At 51.1% G+C, this 22,806-nt stretch overlaps 1 protein-coding gene across 1 annotated transcript in view; it reads left to right on the top strand.

Annotated features, from left to right (window-relative positions):
• Positions 1–493: 493 nt before the first annotated feature.
• LOC133357446 (von Willebrand factor A domain-containing protein 5B1-like) overlaps positions 494–22,806 on the top strand; it is a 52,590-nt gene continuing 30,277 nt past the window's right edge. The window contains exons 1-4 of the mRNA XM_061575395.1: positions 494–528; positions 13,136–13,298; positions 16,932–17,058; positions 22,349–22,470. Of these exons, the coding sequence (XP_061431379.1) occupies positions 13,160–13,298; positions 16,932–17,058; positions 22,349–22,470 (388 nt within the window). The 5' untranslated portion in view covers positions 494–528; positions 13,136–13,159. The remainder of the gene's footprint in view (positions 529–13,135; positions 13,299–16,931; positions 17,059–22,348; positions 22,471–22,806) is intronic.

The raw sequence follows: 22,806 nt of genomic DNA, 5'->3' as shown, positions 1-22,806 counted from the left end.
GTGGGGGGGGGGTGGTGGGGGTGGTGGGGGGGTGGTGGGGGGGGGGGGTGGGGAGGAGTGGGGGTAGTGGGGGGGGGTAGTGGGGGGGTGGTGGGGGGTGGTGAGGGTAGTGGGGGTGGTGGGGGGGGTGTTGGGGGTGGTGGGGAGGAGAAGGGGTGGTGGGGGGTGGTGGGGTGGTGGGGTGGTGGGGGTGGTGGTGGGGGGGGTGGTGGGGAGGAGAAGGGGTGGTGGGGGGTGGTGGTGGGGTGGTGGGGGTGGTGGGGAGGATTGGGGGGGTGGTGGGAGTAGTGGGGGTGGGGGGTGGTGGGGAGGAGAGGGGGTGGTGGTGGGGGGGTGGTGGGGAGGAGAAGGGGTGGTGGGGGGTGGTGGGGAGGAGTCGGGGTGGTGGGGGTGGTGGGAGGTGGTGGGGAGTAGTAGTGGGGAGGAGGAGGAGATGGAGGATGGAGCGTCGTGGTTGTGAATTCTGCGCGTGACGCGAGCGATGGACCCGGGGTGGCTGCCCCCTTCTGCCCGTCCCGTGAATGGACGGTGCGTCACGGTGGCTGTGAGATATTAACTACCTCGCCTGGTGTACAGGAAGTCGCGGGTTCGACCCCGACCCTGACGACGCCTGCTGCTGTATATTTGGAGTTTGCGTGTCTCTCTCTCCGTGGTGAGATGTTAACTACCTCGCCTGGTGTACAGGAAGTCGCGGGTTCGACACCGAACCTGACGACGCCTGCTGCTGTATATTTGGAGTTTGCGTGTCTCTCTCTCCGTGGTGAGATGTTAACTACCTCGCCTGGTGTACAGGAAGTCGCGGGTTCGACACCGAACCTGACGACGCCTGCTGCTGTACATTTGGAGTTTGCGTGTCTCTCTCTCCGTGGTGAGATGTTAACTACCTCGCCTGGTGTACAGGAAGTCGCGGGTTCGACACCGAACCTGACGACGCCTGCTGCTGTATATTTGGAGTTTGCGTGTCTCTCTCTCCGTGGTGAGATGTTAACTACCTCGCCTGGTGTACAGGAAGTCACGGGTTCGACACCGAACCTGACGACGCCTGCTGCTGTATATTTGGAGTTTGCGTGTCTCTCTCTCCGTGGTGAGATGTTAACTACCTCGCCTGGTGTACAGGAAGTCGCGGGTTCGACACCGAACCTGACGACGCCTGCTGCTGTACATTTGGAGTTTGCGTCTCTCTCTCTCTCCTCGTGTTTGCGTGGATTTTTCTCCGGGTCCTCCGGCTTTTCGCTCCACATTTAGAATCGACATCACGACTTTTAGAGTGTTTAGCTGCTGTACATTTCCACACGATAAGCCGACTTCGTCCACCTATCATTTGTGGCCGGTTCGCTTCTGAAACAAAAATTAATAGCTTAGTCAGTGAGCTTCAGCTGGCAAGATAAAATATAGTTTACTTAAATTTTTAATTTTTTAAACAATTGCGTTAATCTTCTTGGTTCTTTCGGTAAAGTCACGTAGAAGGGAAATAATAAAATAATAAAAATAAAACATAATAAAATAATTCTCACGACGTTTCGGCCACAACGCAAGCAGCCGTCCTCAGGTGAAGAGCAGGACTGTCGGAAAGACAGCGTCTGAATGAAAAAAAAATTGCGTTAACTTTCCTATACTTTACACTCATATCGTTGTTGTTTTTTTTAAAATTATTGTTGCAACGTTCTGACCCGTGACCCCCTCCCCTCCCCTTAGTGGATATCTGCGACCAAAGAGCTTTATCGCTCATCAGATTCCTCCTCGTATAATAACAATAATAGAAACATTCCGATTCCGAATGTGGTGAGCATTGACGCTGCGTGACAATTTAAGTGACTGTTGAGGACAATTCTAGATTTGAAGATTTCGTGACTGCAAGGATTCATACTCTTAGGTTTTTTTAAATCCTTTATATTAAGTTCACTTGCTTGCTTGTTTGCGTGCTTGCGTGCTTGCTTGCTTGCTTACGACCGTGCAAATCTTTTGGTCGTTTTTTAACCCACTTCCCGTGATCCAATCGAGCTGACATTTTGCACACAGACTCGTTGTGCGTGACAATAAATTTTCGTCAAATTTTTTTTTCAAAATTTTACACTGTTTAGGGAAAAATAAATAAATATTTATATACCAATTGCTTAATGGTGGCAGACAATCATCTGACCCATAGGTGGCAGCCATCTCAAGCCAGAGGACGAGAGGACTCTAGCCGCCACGCATATAAAGGATTTATTGTGAAAAACTTTGTTTATAAGGGTTAATTTTTTTTCCGGTCAAGTCACGTAGGTAAAAAAAAAACATTTAAATTAATAAAAGTAAAATAAAACAAAATAAAAAATTCACGACGTTTCGGAAGCAACACAAGCCACGGGATGTCTGCTACGCTCGCATCGAAACAGGGGCAAGCGGGCAGCACGTGGCTCCCAACACGACGTTGAACCGACGTTTCGTCCCACGTTGTTAAGCGCCATCGACCTGTGAACCAGGCGAACCCAGAGGTTCGACTCCCGCTCACGGCCAACATCAGTGACGATTATCCGAACCGCCACAAAGGCGCCGTGCCGGCCTTCACCGGGAACAAGCACTTGCCCGAAGAGTATGCTAGAGGCTATGCGGGGGACCTTTGTCTGTGTATGGGAAAGGGAGGGATGGGGGGGGGTGGGGGCTTTGTTTTTCCAGAGGCCGGAGTGTGTTTGTGAAGAGTGGAAAATGAGGTTGTAGGGGGGTAGGGGGGGAGAGTTGGTCGTGATGAGCAGTGCTTAGCAGAACAAACACAATTGGCACGGTTGCATGAACAGACACACAGACACACACACAGTTACACACGCACCGTGACACACACACACACACAATGTGTCACACGTGCCCCGAGCCCCACACAAACATCTGTTCACCTGGCAGGGGACACCAGGTTGGTCCACAGACCCACGGAGGAAGGTGAGTCCCTGCACTGTTACACCACACACGCACACCGCTACTGTTACACCACACACGCACACCGCCACTGTTACACCACACACGCACACTGACACACCACACACGCACACTGCTACGTTACACCACACACGCACACCGCCACTGTTACACCACACACGCACACTGTTACACCACACACGCACACCGCCACTGACGCACCACACACGCACACTGTTACACCACACACGCACACGCACACTGTTACACCACACACGCACACCGCCACTGTTACACCACACACGCACACCGCTACTGTTACACCACACACGCACACCGCCACTGTTACTGTTACACCACACACGCACACCGCTACTGTTACACCACACACGCACACCGATACTGTTACACCACACACGCACACCGATACTGTTACACCACACACGCACACCGCCACTGTTACACCATACACGCACACCGCCACTGTACACCATACACGCACACCGACACACACACGCACACCGCCACTGTTACACCACACACACACACTGTTACACCACACACGCACACCGCTACTGTTACACCACACACGCACACTGACACACCACACACGCACACTGCTACTGTTACACCACACACGCACACTGACACACCACACACTCACACCGCTACTGTTACACCACACACGCACACCGCCACTGTTACACACCACACACGCACACCGCCACTGTTACACCACACACGCACACTGACACACCACACACGCACACTGTTATACCACACACGCACACCGCTACTGTTACACCACACACGCACACCGCTACTGTTACACCACACACGCACACTGACACACCACACACGCACACCGCTACTGTTACACCACACACGCACACTGACACACCACACACGCACACTGCTACTGTTACACCACACACGCACACTGACACTGTTACACCAAACACGCACATTGACACACCACACACGCACACCGCCACTGTTACACCGCACACGCACATTGACACACCACACACGCACACCGCCACTGTTACACCACACACGCACACTGACACACCACACACGCAGACTATTACACCACAAACGCACACCGCCACTGATACACCACACACGCACACCGACACACCACACACGCACACCGCTACTGTTACACCACACACACACACCGCCACTGTTACACCACACACGCACACCGCCACTGTTACACCACACACGCACACCGCCACTGTTACACCACACACGCACACCGCTACTGTTACACCACACACGCACACCGCCACTGTTACACCACACACGCACACCGCTACTGTTACACCACACACACACACCCGCCACTGTTACACCACACACGCACACCGCCACTGTTACACCACACACGCACACCGCCACTGTTACACCACACACACACACCGCCACTGTTACACCACACACGCACACCGCCACTGTTACACCACACACGCACACCGCTACTGTTACACCACACACGCACACCGCCACTGTTACACCATACACGCACACCGCCACTGTTACACCACACACGCACACCGCTACTGACACACCACACACGCACACCGCCACTGTTACACCACACACGCACACCGCCACTGTTACACCACACACGCACACCGCTACTGTTACACCACACACGCACACCGCCACTGTTACTGTTACACCACACACGCACACCGCTACTGTTACACCACACACGCACACCGATACTGTTACACCACACACGCACACCGCCACTGTTACACCACACACGCACACTGTTACACCACACACGCACACCGATACTGTTACACCACACACGCACACCGCCACTGACGCACCACACACGCACACTGTTACACCACACACGCACACGCACACTGTTACACCACACACGCACACCGCCACTGTTACACCACACACGCACACCGCCACTGTTACACCACACACGCACACCGCCACTGTTACACCACACACGCACACCGCTACTGACACACCACACACGCACACCGCCACTGTTACACACACACACACCGCTACTGTTACACCATACACGCACACCGCCACTGTTACACCATACACGCACACCGCTACTGTTACACCACACACGCACACCGCCACTGTTACACCACACACGCACACCACCAATGACGCACCACACACGCACACCGCCACTGACACACCACACACGCACACCACCACTGTTACACTACACACACACACCGCTACTGTTACACCACACACGTACACCGCTACTGACACACCACACACACACACCGTTACTGTTACACCACACACCACTGTTACACCACACACGCACACCGCCACTGTTACACCACACACGCACACCGCTTCTGACACACCACACACGCACACCGCTACTGTTACACCACACACCGCCACTGTGACACCACACACGCACACTGCCACTGTTACACCACACACACCACACACGCACACCGCCACTGACACACCACACACGCACACCGCTACTCACACACCACACGCACACCGCCACTGACACACCACACACGCACACCGCCACTGTTACACCACACACGCACACCGCTACTGACACACACCACACACGCACACCCTTCCGATCATCTATCTTTCTTTTCGTCCCTACGACGACCGAAAAGGGTCATTCCCCGAAACGTCGCCTTGTTATATTTCATTTCGAGGCCACGCACACAGCGTTATGGACTAATGTGGTGTTGAGTGAACAGCACGAATAAATGTATTTAGTCGTACGTCACAGCGAGACAAATCGTATGAGCTGTGTGGTATTTTATTACTTATAATAAGCTGTATTTTATTATCTGTGCTCTGCCAATAAAATGTTTTGCTCACACAAGGACACTGCATTTAAGCCCGACCCAAAGACCAGAGGTGTGGACTCGAGTCATGTGACTTGGACTCGAGTCAGACTCGAGTCATGAATTTGATGACTTCAGACTCGACTTGGACTTGCATAACAATGACTTTGTCCCACCAGGGTGTGGACTCGAGTCATGTGACTTGGACTCGAGTCAGACTCGAGTCATGAATTTGATGACTTCAGACTCGACTTGGACTTGCATAACAATGACTTTGTCCCACCAGGGTGTGGACTCGAGTCATGTGACTTGGACTCGAGTCAGACTCGAGTCATGAATTTGACGACTTCAGACTCGACTTGGACTTGCATAACAATGACTTTGTCCCACCTCTGAGGTGTGGACTCGAGTCACGTGACTTGGACTCGAGTCAGACTCGAGTCATGAATTTGATGACTTCAGACTCGACTTGGACTTGCATAACAATGACTTTGTCCCACCTCTGAGGTGTGGACTCGAGTCACGTGACTTGGACTCGAGTCAGACTCGAGTCATGAATTTGATGACTTCAGACTCGACTTGGACTTGCATAACAATGACTTTGTCCCACCTCTGCCAAAGACTGACCACCTTCACACCGGCTAGTGCTGTTACTAGCAACTCATTGCCACGTTTTTCGTTTGCGTGACAAACCTTACTCATTGGCCGTGCCGGGTGGTGGCTGGATAAACGACACATGTTTTTACTTACGCGGATACTTACATGGATAACATTGGAGGGCGAAAGCCTCCCCGCTACGAATGCGACCAACGCCAATTTCAGTGAGAAGGTTGCGACATTGAAGCAGACGACCTGATGATGATGATGGGTTCTAGATTTGAAGCTTTCGTGACTGCAAGGATTCATCCTCTTAGTTTTTTCGGTAAAGTCACGTAGGTAAAAAATGAAATTAAAATTAATAAAAATAAAAGAATAAAAATTACGATTTTTATCATTTAATTTTTATTAATTAAAATTTCATTTTTTTACCTACGTGACTTTACCGAAAAAACTAAGAGGATGATAATGGGGGCAGTGGATGAGAAGTAAACTGGCACTATACGGACACACATCTGTAGGACGGACATCAACAGCAACATTCAAAGTGTGTTGTTGATGTTGGTGTTTAGTTTTGAAATAAATAAATACATTTCCTACGTGACTTTACCGAAAAAACCTTGCAGTCACGAAAACTTCAAATCTAGAATTAAGTTTAGTTTTTACTTGATCCCGTACTAAGCCAGCCAAAGAGTGATCAACGTAGAAGCAAGGGAAATGGTTGCAGCATAGAAGAAGACGACCTAATGATGATGATGATGATGCAGAGGTCGCAAACGGGTTTTGATTCCTTACCCGTACCCGTACCCGGCCGCACCAGGGTCGTAAATGGGTACCCGTACCCGTACCCGGCCGGGTAAAGGTACCCGTTCCCTACCCGAAATGAATGACAAACGGTTACTCACCAGTGACTCACGGCCTACCCGTACCCGGCCGCACCAGGGTCGCAAATGGGTACCCTACCTGGCCGGGTACGGGTAGCGGGGTATCGGGTAGCGTACGGATATCGGGTACCCGGTTGCGACCTCTGTGATGATGGTGATGATGGTGATGATGCAGCCAGCTGTGAGAAGTGAACTGGAACTATTAGGACACACATCTGTAGGATGGACGACAACAATTACATTAAAAGTGTGTGGTTGTTGTTGTGGTTGTTGTTGTTGATGGTTGTTGTTCGGGGAAAATTGAAGGAACCACAGAGAGTGAGAGAGAGAGGAAGAGCTCACGGAGAATTTGTCTTGACGTCGTCTTCAGCAGAGATTCGGTGCCAGGAAGTGTCAGGCCACGAGTTGTGGGCCATGCCGACAGCACAGGGACAGAGAGGGGGACGTGGAAGCAGCACGTGGCGACTTGTGATGATGGTGGTGGTGATGATGGTGATGATGATGGTGGTGGTGGTGGTGATGCTGGTGGTGATGGTGATGGTGGTGGTGATGATGGTGATGATGGTAATGATGATGGTGATGATGGTGGTGATGGTGGTGATGGTGGTGATGATGGTGATGATGGTGGTGATGATGATGGTGGTGATGATGGTGATGGTGGTGATGGTGGTGATGATGGTGGTGATGATGGTAATGATGATGGTGGTGATGGTGGTGATGGTGGTGATGGTGGTGATGATGGTGATGGTGGTGATGATGGTGGTGATGATGATGGTGGTGATGATGGTGGTGATGGTGGTGATGATGATGGTGGTGATGATGGTCATGATGGTGATGATGATGATGGTGATCATGATGATAGTGTTGATGATGGTGATGATGGTGATGGTGGTGGTGGTGATGATGGTGGTGGTGATGATGATGGTGATGATGGTGGTGATGATGGTGATGATGGTCATGATGGTGATAATGGTGATCATGATGATGGTGATGATGGTGATGATGATGGTGATGATGGTGATGATGATGGTGATGATGATGATGGTGATGATGGTGGTGATGATGATGGTGGTGGTGGTGGTGATGATGATGATGGTGATGATGGTGGTGATGATGGTCATGATGCTCATGATGGTGATGATGATGAAAATGGTGATCATGATGATGGTGTTGATGATGGTGATGATGGTGATGGTGGCGATCATGTTGATGGTGATGGTGTTGGTGATGATGATGGTGATGATGGTGGTGGTGATTCTCCATGACCACGCAACGACTGTTGATGTTGCTGTGCGTGTGGCTTGACTATGACAATTTACCGAGACTCCAAGGTTGGGAGTTCAATTACAGATTGCGGGGGGGTTGGGTTTGACTCATCCCATCATAATCACCACTCCCTCCGGGGTAGATACAATAGGTACCATTCTGTGTGGGGTAGTCAACAGTGGCTGTCCCTATCGACAGACTCGCCCCTGCCATATGAACGTGGAATTTCCACAACTTTATGCTAATTTAAGCCAGAAAAATCACTTTGGCTCGCTTGGTATAATTACAGTTGTGGGCGCAGTGGATAGCACACTGCGTTATGAACTCGGCCACCCGAGTTCGATTCCAGAGCACGTCTAACATCAGTGGCGAGTGATGAAACCTGACCGGCTCCTGTCGCCACTCTCCCAACTCCACTTTTATCGACGCGCATTGGACCGGCGTGGTGAAGTATGGTCAAACATCCCCCACCGTCACCGACAAGGGAGCCGTCGCCCAGCCACGGATTTCGTGAATGACTCTTACAACGATGACGAACGTGATTTAGCTTTGAACCGTGGGCATACAAACAAGATTCCGTATTCAATAATGACAACCACATATTGTTTGCTGCTACTGCGACATTAACAATGATGCATAGGCACAATTAATATTTTTTTTATTTTACTCAATACATTCATCATTACCACTGCGTGTGGAGGGGGGGGGGCGGGTGCGGGCTTAACATAATATACACTTGGCAACGTTTCGGGCAATGACCCTTATTAATTGCAGTATGCTACAGCATAATCTTGGTGATGATGATGATGGCAATAATAAAATAATATATAATCGGCGACGTTTCGGGCAAGACCCTTATTAATCGCAGTATGCTACAACACAATTTTGATGATGATAGCAATAGATGTAGTTGATCAATTATTCCGAGCCACAGTGGATCCACAAAGACAAAGATCCCCCGTGTAGCCTGTAACAGACTGCAGGGGCAAGTGCTGTTAAGCGAGTAGCGCCTATGAATGCCGGCACTGTGGCACACGAGGGGGTGGGTGGCCAGCACCACGCCCGGCCGCCTTTGTCTCCCTAAGTGTCGATTTTCTTTTTACTTTACACAACACACCAGGTACTCATTTGAGGCTGAGACGGCCTAGGGGTAGCCCACGACCGGTTCGGATAATCGTCACCGGTGTCTGTGGTGGTCCGTGAGCGGGAATCGAACTCGGGTGTCTGCCGGGTTCGTTAGCGCGCTAACCGCTGCGCCACCGCTCCCCGCAGTGCATGTACACACACACACACACTCGCTCACACACGCACAATGTTCCTTTCAACAGATGCCGATTTATAGACTCATAAATGGGGATGGCGAGCTTCTGAAAATAACAATTTTGAATGGCAGGGATGGGGGTGGGGGGTGGGGTGTGGTGGGGGTGGGTGGTGGTGGGTAGTGGGGGGTGGTGTGGTGGGGTGGTGGAGGGGGTGGTAATGGGGGAGTGGGGTGGTGGGGGGTGGGGTGGTGGGGGGGTGGGGTGGGTGGTGGTGGGGTGGGTGGTGGTGGGGTGGTGGGGGGGTGGGGTGGGTGGTGGTGGGGTGGGTGGTGGTGGGGTGGTGGGGGGTGGGGTGGTGGGGGGTGGACTGGTGGTGGGGGGGTGGGGTGGGTGGTGGTGGGGTGTGGGGGGGTGGGGTGTGGGGTGGGTGGTGGTGGGGTGGGTGGTAATGGGGGGGTGGGGTGGTGGTGGGGGGGTGGTGGTGGGGGGGGTGTTGGGGGGGTGGTATGGGGGGTGTGATACAAACCGGTTTTGCATCTCGCCTTCCCAGAGAGCGGGAGTAGTAAAATTCGGACTAAACGTCAAATATGATTTTCTTCATTCATGCTCATTGCTTTGCCAATTTCCTGTCTTGTCGGCGCGTGCGTGTGTGTGCGTGTGTGTGTGCGTGTGTGTGTGTGCGTGTGTGTGTGCGTGTGTATGTGCACGTATGTGTGTGCGTGTGTGTGTGTGCGTGTGTGTGCGTGTGTATGTGCACGTGTGTGTGTGCGTGTGTGTGTGCGTGTGTGTGTGTGCGTGTGTGTGTGTGCGTGTGTGTGCACGTGTGTGTGTGCGTGTGTGTGTGCGTGTGTATGTGCACGTATGTGTGTGCGTGTGTGCGTGTGTGTGCGTGTGTATGTGCACGTGTGTGTGTGCGTGTCTGTGTGCGTGTGTGTGTGTGCGTGTGTGTCTGCACGTGTCTGTGTGTGCGTGTGTGTGTGCGTGTGTGTGTGCGTGTGTTTGTGTGTGCGTGTGTGTGCGCGTGTGTGTGCGCGTGTGTGTGTGCACGTGTGTGTGTGCGTGTGTGTGTGCGTGTGTGTGTGCGTGTGTGTGCGTGTCTGTGTGCGTGTGTTTGTGTGCGTGTGTGTGTGCACGTGTGTGTGTGCGTGTCTGTGTGCGTGTGTTTGTGTGTGCACGTGTGTGTGTGCGTGTGTGTGTGCGTGTGTGTGTGTGTGCACGTGTGTATGTGCGTGTGTGTGTGCGTGTCTGTGTGCGTGTCTGTGTGCGTGTGTGTGCGCACGTGTGTGTGCGTGTGTGTGTGTGTGCGTGTGTGTGTGCGTGTTTGTGTGTGTGCGTGTGTGTGCGCGTGTGTGTGCGCGTGTGTGTGTGCACGTGTGTGTGCGCGTGTGTGTGTGCGTGTGTGTGTGCGTGTGTGTGTGTGTGCGTGTGTGTGCGCGTGTGTGTGCGCGTGTGTGTGTGCACGTGTGTGTGCACGTGTGTGTGTGCGTGTCTGTGTGTATGTGTGTGCGTGTGTGTGTACGTGTGTGTGCGTGTGTTTGTGCGTGTGTGTGCGTGTCTGTGTGCGTGTGTGTGCACGTGTGTGTGTGCACGTGTGTGTGTGTGTGTGCACGTGTGTGTGCGTGTGTTTGTGCGTGTGTGTGCGCGTGTGTGTGCGCATGTTGTGTGCGCGTGTGTGTGCGCGTGTGTGTGCGCGTGTGTGTGCACGTGTGTGTGCGCGTGTGTGTGCGCGTGTGTGTGCGCGTGTGTGTGCGCGCGTGTGTGCGCACGTGTGTGTGTGTGCGTGTGTTTGTGCGTGTGTGTGCGTGTCTGTGTGCGTGTGTGTGCACGTGTGTGTGTGCACGTGTGTGTGTGCGCGTGTGTTTGTGTGTGCGCGTGTGTGTGTGCGCGTGTGTTTGTGTGTGCACGTGTGTGTGTGTGTGCACGTGTGTGTGTGCACGTGTGTGTGTGTGTGCGCGTGTGTGTGTGCGCGTGTGTTTGTGTGCGTGGGGGGCGGTAGCGTAGCGGTTAGCGCGCTGCGCTATGAATCCGGCGATCCAGATCCGATTCCAGCTCAGTGAACATCGCCACTGGGGAGACAAAGGCGGCCGGGCGTGGTGCTTGGCCACTTCACTCGTGTCCCGTGCCGGTCTTCATAGGCGCTCGCTAACATCACTCGCCCGTTCAGGCTACGTTGGGGTATTTAACGCGTATGGGGGCGTCCATAAATGACGTCACACGATTTTGGACGATTTTTTACCTCCCCCCCCCCCTTCGTCACACGGCGTCACAAAAAGTCAGACCCCCCCCCCTCTCAAATATGACGTCACAAAGCTCTGCCCCCCCCCCCAAAAAATATATAAAAAATGCTTCAAATCGCTTTAAACTATTGTCATTGTAGCGCGTATTTAATGTGGCGCTGCACTCTGATGTTGTAGGAGAAAACATTTATTAAAAAGTCTATTTAATTAAGTAGAACGTGTTGTCTATATTTATTTAAAGTTGCGAATTTCGATGTGACGTCACATTTCTCAAACACCCCCCCCCCCCCGCCTCGTCACACATCGTCACAAATGTCTGACCCCATCCCCCCCGCCCCTAGGTGCGTGACGTCATTTATGGACGGCTCCTAGGCTCCCACAAGCGACGACCTCACATTTAACCCGCTCCTCTCTCGACTGAACACCACGAGGGCAGGAGGAGGATTTGTCGACGATTCTGGCTGTCGCCTGAAACGTCTCCACGACTCAAGTTGTAAACGTCGTAGCGGCGGGGGGGTTGGTTACTCTACAACGCACTGCCCGTGGGTTTCAAGTAGGAACCAATTGGCCACGTTGTGTTTACGCGACAAACCTTGTTAGTTGGCTGTGTCGGGTGGTGGCGGATTTCACGACGCATTTATATTTACGCGATCTAACCCCCCCCCCCCAAAAAACTTCTCTATTATGGATATACGGGGAGGGTCTTTGTCCTTTGATGGTGGTAGTGGTCGTAGTGGTGATGGTGGTGGTGATGGTTAGTGATGGTGATGGTAGTGGTTATGATGATGGTAGTGATGGTTGGTAGTTGTGATGATGATAATGGTGGTAATGGTGGTGATGGTGATGATGATGGTGGTAGTGGTGATAATGGTGGTAGGGGTGATGGTGGTCGTGGTAATGATGGTGGTAGTGGTGATGATGGTGACAGTGGTGATGATGGTGGTAGTGGTGATGTTGGTAGTGGTAATGGTGGTGCTGATGCTGGTGGTAGTGGTGATGATGGTGGTGATGATGATGGTGGTGATGGTGGTAGTGGTGATCGTGGTGGTGATGAAGATGGTAGTGGTGATAATGGTGGTAGGGGTGATGGTGGTCGTGGTAATGATGGTGGTCGTGGTGATGATGGTGGTGATTGTGACGATGATGGCAACGATGTTGATTTCAATCGTCTCCCGCAGGGTGTGGAGAAGGTGGATCTCGCCATGGTCGAGGTGGTGGACGCCGCTTCTCTGCGGCCGCTGCAGCTGCGCTCGTGCCGCGTGATGGCGCGCGTCAAAGGACTGGCCGCCGAGGCGATCGTCAACCTCGACTACAGCAACGAGGCGGAGAGGAGCGCCGAGGGTGGGGAGGGGTGGGACCGTGGTTGTGTTCACAGTCTATGGGCAGTGCTGAGTCTATGGGTAGTGATGAGTGAGTTTGGTGCAGTGTTGAGTCTATGGGAAGTGTTGAGTCTATGGGGAGTGTTGAGTCTATGGGTAGTGCTGAGTCTATGGGCAGTATCTATGGGCAGTGCTGAGTGTATGGGCAGTGGTGAGTCTATGAACAGTGTTGAGTCTATGGGTAGTGGTGAGTCTATGGGCAGTGTTGGGTCTATGGACAGTGTAGAGTCTATGGGCAGTGCTGAGTCTATGGTCCAGTGTTGAGTATATGGGTAGTGGTGAGTCTATGGGTAGTGGTGAGTCTATGGGTAGTGGTGAGTCTATGGGCAGTGCTGAGTCTATGGGTAGTGATGAGTGGGTTTGGTGCAGTGTTGAGTCTATGGGAAGTGTTGAGTCTATGGGGAGTGTTGAGTCTATGGGTAGTGCTGAGTCTATGGGCAGTGTCTATGGTGCAGTGTTGAGTCTATGGGCAGTATCTATGGGCAGTGCTGAGTGTATGGGCAGTGGTGAGTCTATGAACAGTGCTGAGTCTATGGGTAGTGATGAGTGGGTTTGGTGCAGTGTTGAGTCTATGGGAAGTGTTGAGTCTATGGGGAGTGTTGAGTCTATGGGTAGTGCTGAGTCTATGGGCAGTGTCTATGGTGCAGTGTTGAGTCTATGGGCAGTATCTATGGGCAGTGCTGAGTGTATGGGCAGTGGTGAGTCTATGAACAGTTTTGAGTCTATGGGTAGTGATGAGTGAGTTTGGTGCAGTGTTGAGTCTATGGGAAGTGTTGAGTCTATGGGGAGTGTTGAGTCTATGGGTAGTGCTGAGTCTATGGGCAGTGTCTATGGTGCAGTGTTGAGTCTATGGGCAGTATCTATGGGCAGTGCTGAGTGTATGGGCAGTGGTGAGTCTATGAACAGTGCTGAGTCTATGGGTAGTGATGAGTGGGTTTGGTGCAGTGTTGAGTCTATGGGAAGTGTTGAGTCTATGGGGAGTGTTGAGTCTATGGGTAGTGCTGAGTCTATGGGCAGTGTCTATGGTGCAGTGTTGAGTCTATGGGCAGTATCTATGGGCAGTGCTGAGTGTATGGGCAGTGGTGAGTCTATGAACAGTTTTGAGTCTATGGGTAGTGATGAGTGAGTTTGGTGCAGTGTTGAGTCTATGGGAAGTGTTGAGTCTATGGGGAGTGTTGAGTCTATGGGTAGTGCTGAGTCTATGGGCAGTGTCTATGGTGCAGTGTTGAGTCTATGGGCAGTATCTATGGGCAGTGCTGAGTGTATGGGCAGTGGTGAGTCTATGAACAGTGTTGAGTCTATGGGTAGTGGTGAGTCTATGGGCAGTGTTGGGTCTATGGGCAGTGTTGAGTCTATGGGCAGTGTTGGGTCTATTGGTAGTGGTGAGTCTATGGGCAGTGCTGAGTCTATGGGCAGTGTTGGGTCTATTGGTAGTGGTGAGTCTATTGGTAGTGGTGAGTCTATGGGCAGTGTTGGGTCTATGGGCAGTATTGAGTCTATGGGCAGTGTTGGGTCTATTGGTAGTGGTGAGTCTGTGGTGCAGTGTTGAATCTATGGGCAGTGTTGAGTCTATGGGTAGTGTTGAGTCTATGAGCATTGTTGAGTATATGGGTAGTGGTGAGTCTATGGTGCAGTGTTGAGTCTATGGTGCAGTGCTGAGTCTATGGTGCAGTGTCTACGGTGCAGTGTTGAGTCTATGGTGCAGTGTTGAGTCTATGGTGCAGTGTCTATGGTGCAGTGTTGAGTCTATGGGCAGTGCTGAGTCTATGGTGCAGTGTTGAGTCTATGGGCAGTGCGGAGTCTATGGGCAGTGCTGAGTCTATGGGCAGTGTTGGGTCTATGGACAGTGTGGAGTCTGGGCAGTGCTGAGTCTATGGTCCAGTGTTGAGTCTATGGTGCAGTGTTGAGTCTATGGTGCAGTGTTAAGTCTATTGGTAGTGTTGAGTCTATGGGTAGTGGTGAGTCTATGGTGCAGTGCTGATTCTATGGGTAGTGGTGAGTCTATGGGTAGTGGTGAGTCTATGGGTAGTGTTGAGTCTATGGGCAGTGTTGAGTCTATGGGCATTGTTGAGTCTATGGGCAGTGTTGAGTCTATGGGCAGTGTTGAGTCTATGGGCAGTGTTGAGTCTACGGGCAGTGCTAAGTCTATGAGCAGTGTTGAGTCTAGGGACAGTGTTGAGTCTAGGGACAGTGTTGAGTCTATGGGCAGTGTTGAGTCTATGGTCAGTGTTGAGTCTATGGGAAGTGTTGAGTCTATGGGCAGTGTTGAGTCTATGGGCAGTGTTGAGTGTATGGGCAGTGTGAGTCTATGGGCAGTGTTGAGTCTATGGGCAGTGTTGAGTCTATGGGCAGTGTTGAGTCTATGGGCAGTGTGAGTCTATGGGCAGTGTAAGTCTATGGGCAGTGCTGAGTCTATGGTCAGTGTTGAGTCTATGGGCAGTGTTGAGTCTATGGGCAGTGTTGAGTCTATGGGCAGTGTTGAGTCTATGGGCAGTGTTGAGTCTATGGGCAGTGTGGAGTCTATGGGCAGTGCTAAGTCTATGGTCCAGTGTTGAGTCTATGGTGCAGTGTTGAGTCTATGGTGCAGTGTTAAGTCTATTGGGAGTGTTGAGTCTATGGGTAGTGGTGAGTCTATGGAGCAGTGCTGAGTCTATGGGTAGTGGTGAGTCTATGGGTAGTGGTGAGTCTATGGGTAGTGGTGAGTCTATGGGTAGTGTTGAGTCTATGGGTAGTGGTGAGTCTATGGGTAGTGTTGAGTCTATGGGCAGTGTTGAGTCTATGGTGCAGTGTTAAGTCTATTGGGAGTGTTGAGTCTATGGGTAGTGGTGAGTCTATGGAGCAGTGCTGAGTCTATGGGTAGTGGTGAGTCTATGGGTAGTGGTGAGTCTATGGGTAGTGGTGAGTCTATGGGTAGTGTTGAGTCTATGGGTAGTGGTGAGTCTATGGGTAGTGGTGAGTCTATGGGTAGTGTTGAGTCTATGGGTAGTGCTGAGTCTATGGGTAGTGTTGAGTCTATGGGCAGTGTTGAGTCCACCCTCCTCCTACCTCCTCCCTACTCTTCTCTTACTCCTCCCCCTTCCCCATTCCTCCCTTCTCTCTCCTCCTCCCCCTCCTCTCCCCCTCCTCCTCCACCCTGCCCCCTCCCCACTCTCCTCCTCCCCCCTCTCCTCCTCCCCCCTCTCCTCCTCCCCCCTCTCCACCCTCCTCCCCCCCTGCCCCCTCCCCACTCTCCTCCTCCCCTCTCTCCTCCTCCCTCCTTCCCCATCCCCACCCTCCTCCTCCCCCCTCTCCTCCTCCCCCCTCTCCTCCTCCCCCCTCCCCCTCCTCCTCCCCCCTCCTCCCTCCCCACTCTCCTCCTCCCCCCTCTCCACCCTCCTCCTCCCCCCTGCCCCCTCCCCACTCTCCTCCTCCCCCCTCTCCTCCTCCCTCCTTCCCCCTCTCCTCACCCCTCCTCCCCCATCCCCACCCTCCTCCTCCCCCCTCTCCTCCTGCCCCCTTTCATCCTCCCCGCTGCCCCCTCTCCTCCTCCCCATTCCCCCTCCCCACTCCCCCCTCCCCCCTTCCTCCCTCTACCTCCACTCACGCCCCCCCGCAGTGCTGCTGCTGCTGCTCCCCACGAGCCCCTGCGATGGGGACGCGTGGAGCGTCGTCGGCCTGCAGGCGGTGAGCGGCGGCCGTGCCGGTCAGCTCGCAGCTCCTCGACACCGCGGGGCCCGCAGGAGGTGGAGGAGGAGGTGGAGGAGGAGGAGGAGGTGGAGGAGGAGGTGGAGGAGGAGGTGGTGGAGGAGGAGGAGGCGCTCGCAGAGGCAACACTCTGGGTAGCAGCAGCAGCAGCAGCTTCAGCGGCAGCAGCAGCCAGACTGGTGCCAGGAGAGGGGGGGTCCTCGAAACGTCGCTCACAGACAATGGCTTTACCGCTCCCTCCCACCCCCCCCCCCCCGCGTTCGCCAATAACAACACCGCATCCGTAGCAGTTGGACACAACCATTGGAACCTCATTTGCCAGTAAAAAATGTGATAATTGTTTTTTTACCCTTTTATCTGGCAACAAAACTGACACCTGTTTTACAAGGAGTCATGTTTGCATTGACCACAATACCTGCGGTCGGAATGCAAGCAAAAAACACAACAATGCACCATCAGAGTATGAGAGCTCGGTGTAAGCGTTTTTAAATGCATTTGTAAATGCTTACCCCGAGCTCTCATACTCTGATGGTGCATTGTCTTTGAGTTGTGCGCCTTTGGGCGTCATCTGGTCCAACACCATGTGAGACTAGGCTCTAAGAAAAGCTGTCTCGGGTGTGGACCAATACATTTCAAGGACAGTGCATACATTATCAGAGTTGTGTTTTTTGTTAGTATTTCGACCGCAGGTATTGTGGTCTATGCAAACATGACTCCTTGTAAAAAAAGTGTCAGTTTTGTTGCCAGATAAAAGGGTAAAAAAACAATTATCACATTTTTTTACTGGCAAATGAGGTTCCAATGGCATAAATTTGCTGTTTTTTATTGAAAATGCAATATTTGATATCTCAAAAACCTGATATGATAGACAAAAAACTGATGCCAGATTTGGAATCAGCACCCCAAAATTACCTTAAAACCGTTGGAATACCTTATGCCAGAAAAAGTGTGTTGACCAGTGTAATCTGAGTTGTGTTTTTTGCTTGCATTCCGACCGCAGGTATTCTGGTCAATGCAAACATGACTCCTTGTAAAAAAAAGGTGTCAGTTTTGTTGCCAGATAAAAGGGTAAAAAACAATCATCAGTTGGATTTAAAATTGTGTCCAACTGCTACGGATACAATTGACAGCGTTTTGTGTTCACACTGCAGCACGCCGGCGAGTGCTGTGCTCGTGACGAATTGGCCACGTTTTGCTCACGCGACAAACCTCACTGATTGTCTGTGTCGCGTAGCGGGTTTTAACGACTCGTTTCTATTTTTGATTTAAAGCTTTCGTGACTGCAGGGATTCATATTACATTGGTCAACACACTTTTTCTGGCATAAGGTATTCCAACGGTGTTAAGGTAACGTTGGGGTGCTGATTCCAAATCTGGCATCATTTTTTGTCTATCACATCAGGTTTCTGAGATATCAAATATTGCATTTTCAATAAAAACTGCAGAAGAAAAATATTAAATGAATATGGATATCTACATAAAATGATATTATAAACACACTATCCTAAAAACACAGCACCATGTTTTAACACTAAAGCAGTCACTGACTTATCATAAGTGACAGAGTTAATATCGGGTAAAATCAATGAAAATGGGGTATGCCGATAGCATAAAAATGAGATGTGATAGAGCAAATCTGAGATCAGATTTGGAATCAGCACCCTGAAATTAGTCTAGAACAGCTGCAAAAGTCCAGGCCAGAATTTTTTTTGTTGACCAGTGTTTTTGGTTCTTTCGGTAAAGTCACGTAGAAGGAAGCAATAAAATAATAAAAATAAAATATAATTTTATTGTTTCCCTTCTACATGATTTTACAGAAAGAACCAAGAATATGACTCGTTCATATTCACGCGATCTAACCCAACAACGCCTATTATGGATAATATTGGTCCAATCTTGATTTGAAGCTTCCGTGACTGCATGAATCCATACTCTTTGGTTCTTCCGGTAAAGTCACATAGTGCTATATTATTATTTTTATTTTCTACCTACGTGACTTTACCGAAAGAACCAAAGAGTAATATTGGTCCATACCTGTCAACCCCTTAACAGTGCCCCCTACCTTAGTACAGAACAATTCAGACCTGATTGGTCACCCCGTGTCCTTACAAATCTCGACGTTCAGCCTGCAAAGTCCCATCACAAGGGAGAAACACAAATACAGAGACACAAACATGTAGGAAAAAAATTGCCCGTATTATATCAGTTTTTCATTTTCATTTATTTGGTATAGCCCTGTGAGCCATTGGCTCTTGAATCGGGTGCAACCGCAACAAAAAAAAACATGAACAAGCAAACATCTTAAAGTGACTATGCGCAAACAGAAAAATCCAGGAAAAAAACTGCACCGTATGGATCTGAAAACTCAATTTTCCTGTACACAAATACGTGGTGAACCGTATGGGTTTACAGGTGTGTTCGTCGCGAAAGCCTATTACCTGTTTAAGCTAACAACGACGTACAAGTGTGTGACTGTGTCTATGTGTGTGTCGTGGTTCTGGCCAACCCACCCCCTCGTGTGCCGTGCCGGCCTTTATAGGTGCTACTCGCAAACAGCACTTGCCCCAAAAGTCTGTTACAGGCTACACGGGGGATCTTTGTCTTCGTGGCCTAGCCACCACCACCATCATCATCACCACCACAACCACCATCACGACCACCACGACCACCACCACCACAGCCACCATCACAACCACCACGATCATCACACCACCATCACCACAACCACCATCACAACCACCACGATCAACACCACCATCAACACCACCACCACCACCACCATCACAACCAACACGATTACCACCACCACAACCACCATCACAACCACCACCAAAATCACCACCACAGCCACCATCACAACCACCACGATCACCAACACCACCACCACAACCACCATCACAACCACCACGACCATCACCACCATCATCACCACCACCACAACAACCACCACCACCACCGCACGACTTTGTCCAGCCCTTGCAACGCAGAGGGCTCCGGGTTCGATGATTAATCAACGATGCATTAAATTCACTCGCCCCTTATCTCTCTCTCTCCCCTTATCTCTCCCCCTACTCTCTCCACTCACTCCCTCTCACCCCCCCTCCCCGACACCACGGTTCCAACACCGTCACCGCTCGCAAATCCGCAGTGCTGCCCGAAGGTGCACTCGCCTTCCCGCTACCGCCCGTGCCTCCATCGGGTCGAGTCTGCGTCACCCTGAGGATGATGGCCGAGTTGAAGGCCTCCAGGGATGGGCGGGCGGTGTTTGTGGGCCTTCCTCCCGTCCCTCGGCCCGGCTCAACCCACGGGTGAGGAGGGAGGAGGGAAAGGAGGGGGAGCCCTGCCTACACAGGATCGACGTTCAGAATCGTCAGAACACTTAGTTGTTACCGGAGGAATCCGAAGAGCCGTGAAGCTTCTTCTTGGTCCTTTCGGTAAAGTCACGTAGAAAGGAAAAAATAAAATAAAAATAAAAAGCAGATGCTGTCTTCCCGACAGACCTGTTCTTCGCCTGAGGACGGCTGCTTGCGTTGTGGCCGAAACGTCGTGAGAATTATTTTATTATGTTTTATTTTTATTATTGTATTATTTCCCTGCTACTTGACTTTACCGAAAGAACCAAGAAGATGAATCCCTGCAGTCACGAAAGCTTTAAATCGAAAAAATCCATGAAGTTCTTTTTTGTTTTTAGCGATGTCCAAGTAGGTTTGATGCGACGTGCAGGGATGTTTCTGCAGGGTCACGTCGGACTTGGTGCCAAGCAGACATGAGAATATTTCATCATTCTTGGTTATTTCGGTAAAGTCACGTAGAATGGAAATAAGAAAATAATAAAAATAAAACATAATCAAATAATTCTCACGACGTTTCGGCCACAACGCAGAAACGTCGTGAGAATTATTTCATTATGTTTTATTTTTATTATTTTATTATTTCCCTTCTACGTGACTTTACCGAAAGAACCAAGAAGATGAATCCCTGCAGTCACGAAAGCTTTAAATCGAAAAAGCCATGATGCTCTTTTTTGTTTTACCGATGTCCAAGTCGGTTCGTGCAGGGACGTTACTGCAGGGTCACGTCGTACTTGGTGCCAAGCAGACATGAGAATATTTACTTATACTGCAGGAGGAATCCGATGAGCTATGAAGTTATTTTTTCACAGATGTCCGGTAGGGGCACGGGGTCAGAACGTTACGACAAAAGATACAAAAAAAACACGATAGGAGTGCAAAGTATAGGAAAGGTAAATAAATTACGTTGAAATATACAAGTAAAACTAAAACTATTATATTTTTTTATCTTAGCAGGTAAAACCCAACGAGACATTAACTTTTTTTTTCAGAGGCACGATCCGTGCTCCCGTAACGCCGCGTGTTCTTTTCAGAACGCAAGTTGGCTATCAGGCGATGCATTTATTAGGGAACGCATCTTTTTTTAACAAGGCAGATGCGAATTGGATATAACGTGATCCAGTGAACGGAACTACTCTGCGCGAGTGGGAATAAGCGGTCGTACGGCCGCCTCTGCGTAGCATCGCACAAGGCACTGGGATACTGCTGGATACTTCTAGAAGCTACCCACGTGCCTCAGTCTTTGTTCGGCCTGCGTACGCATCTCGCTGTGCTTTACCACTATTTTATATATGATTTGTCGTAACGCGATTGCCGAGATTTTAAGTTTGCTCGCTCCTTGACGAGAGCCATCGGGTCGGAGGTGATGATGGCGGCGATGATGGTGATGACGGTGATGATGGTGATGATGGTGGCGGCGATGGTGATGATGATGGTGATGGTGGCGGTGGTGGTGGCGGTGGTGGTGATGATGGTGATGGTGATGATGACGATGATGGTGGCGGTGGTGATGATGATGATGGCGGCGATGGTGATGATGACGATGATGGTGGCGGTGGTGGTGATGATGGTGATGGTGATGATGACGATGATGGTGGCGGTGGTGGTGGTGGTGATGACGGCGATGGTGATGATGACGATGATGGTGGCGGTGGTGGTGATGATGGTGATGATGGTGATGGTGATGATGACGATGATGGTGGCGGTGGTGGTGGTGGTGATGACGGCGATGGTGATGATGACGATGATGGTGGCGGTGGTGATGGTGATGATGGCGATGATGGTGGCGGTGGTGGTGATGGCGGCGATGGTGATGATGACGATGATGGTGGCGGTGGTGGTGATGATGGTGATGATGGCGACAATGACGATAATGATGACCATAACGGTGATGACGGTGAAGATGGTGACAATGAAGGCGACGATGACGACGACGACGATGATAATTCCCCGCGAATCTCCTGCGAATGCCGCGTAGAGACGGCACGAACCTGAGCATCTCGGGGCTCCAAGCTCCTCGGGGAGCCAAGGGCAGCGTCAGTGCAGCGGACTACGACTTCAGCTTCGTCATGGAGGCACGGGGTCACTGCCTATTGGCCGGTGAGTACATCGCCAACACCGCCCTCGTTACATGGCACCACCAACGTTGGATCAACGTTGGTCCAACTTTGATCTAACTTTGGTCCAACCAACGTTGGTCTAACTTTGGTCCAACTTTGGTCTAACTTTGGACCAACCAACGTTGTTTGACCAACGTTGGTCCAACTTTGATCTAACTTTGGTCCAACCAACGTTGGTCCAACTTTGTTCCAACTTTGGCCCAACCATATAGGTAAGTTACAATGGATCATGTTCATCTGAGAGTATGTCGTACCTATACAGGTAGTCCCCGAGTTACGATGGCTCCGACTTACGATATTTCGATCTTACGATGGC

The sequence above is a fragment of the Lethenteron reissneri genome, chromosome 58, assembly GCF_015708825.2.
Source record: "Lethenteron reissneri isolate LAM-NWPU_2019-01 chromosome 58, ASM1570882v1, whole genome shotgun sequence".
In the NCBI taxonomy this organism is placed as follows: Eukaryota; Metazoa; Chordata; class Hyperoartia; order Petromyzontiformes; family Petromyzontidae; genus Lethenteron; species Lethenteron reissneri.
The sequence above is the reverse complement of the archived record's forward strand: the minus strand, read 5'-3'. Positions and strand labels throughout refer to the sequence as shown.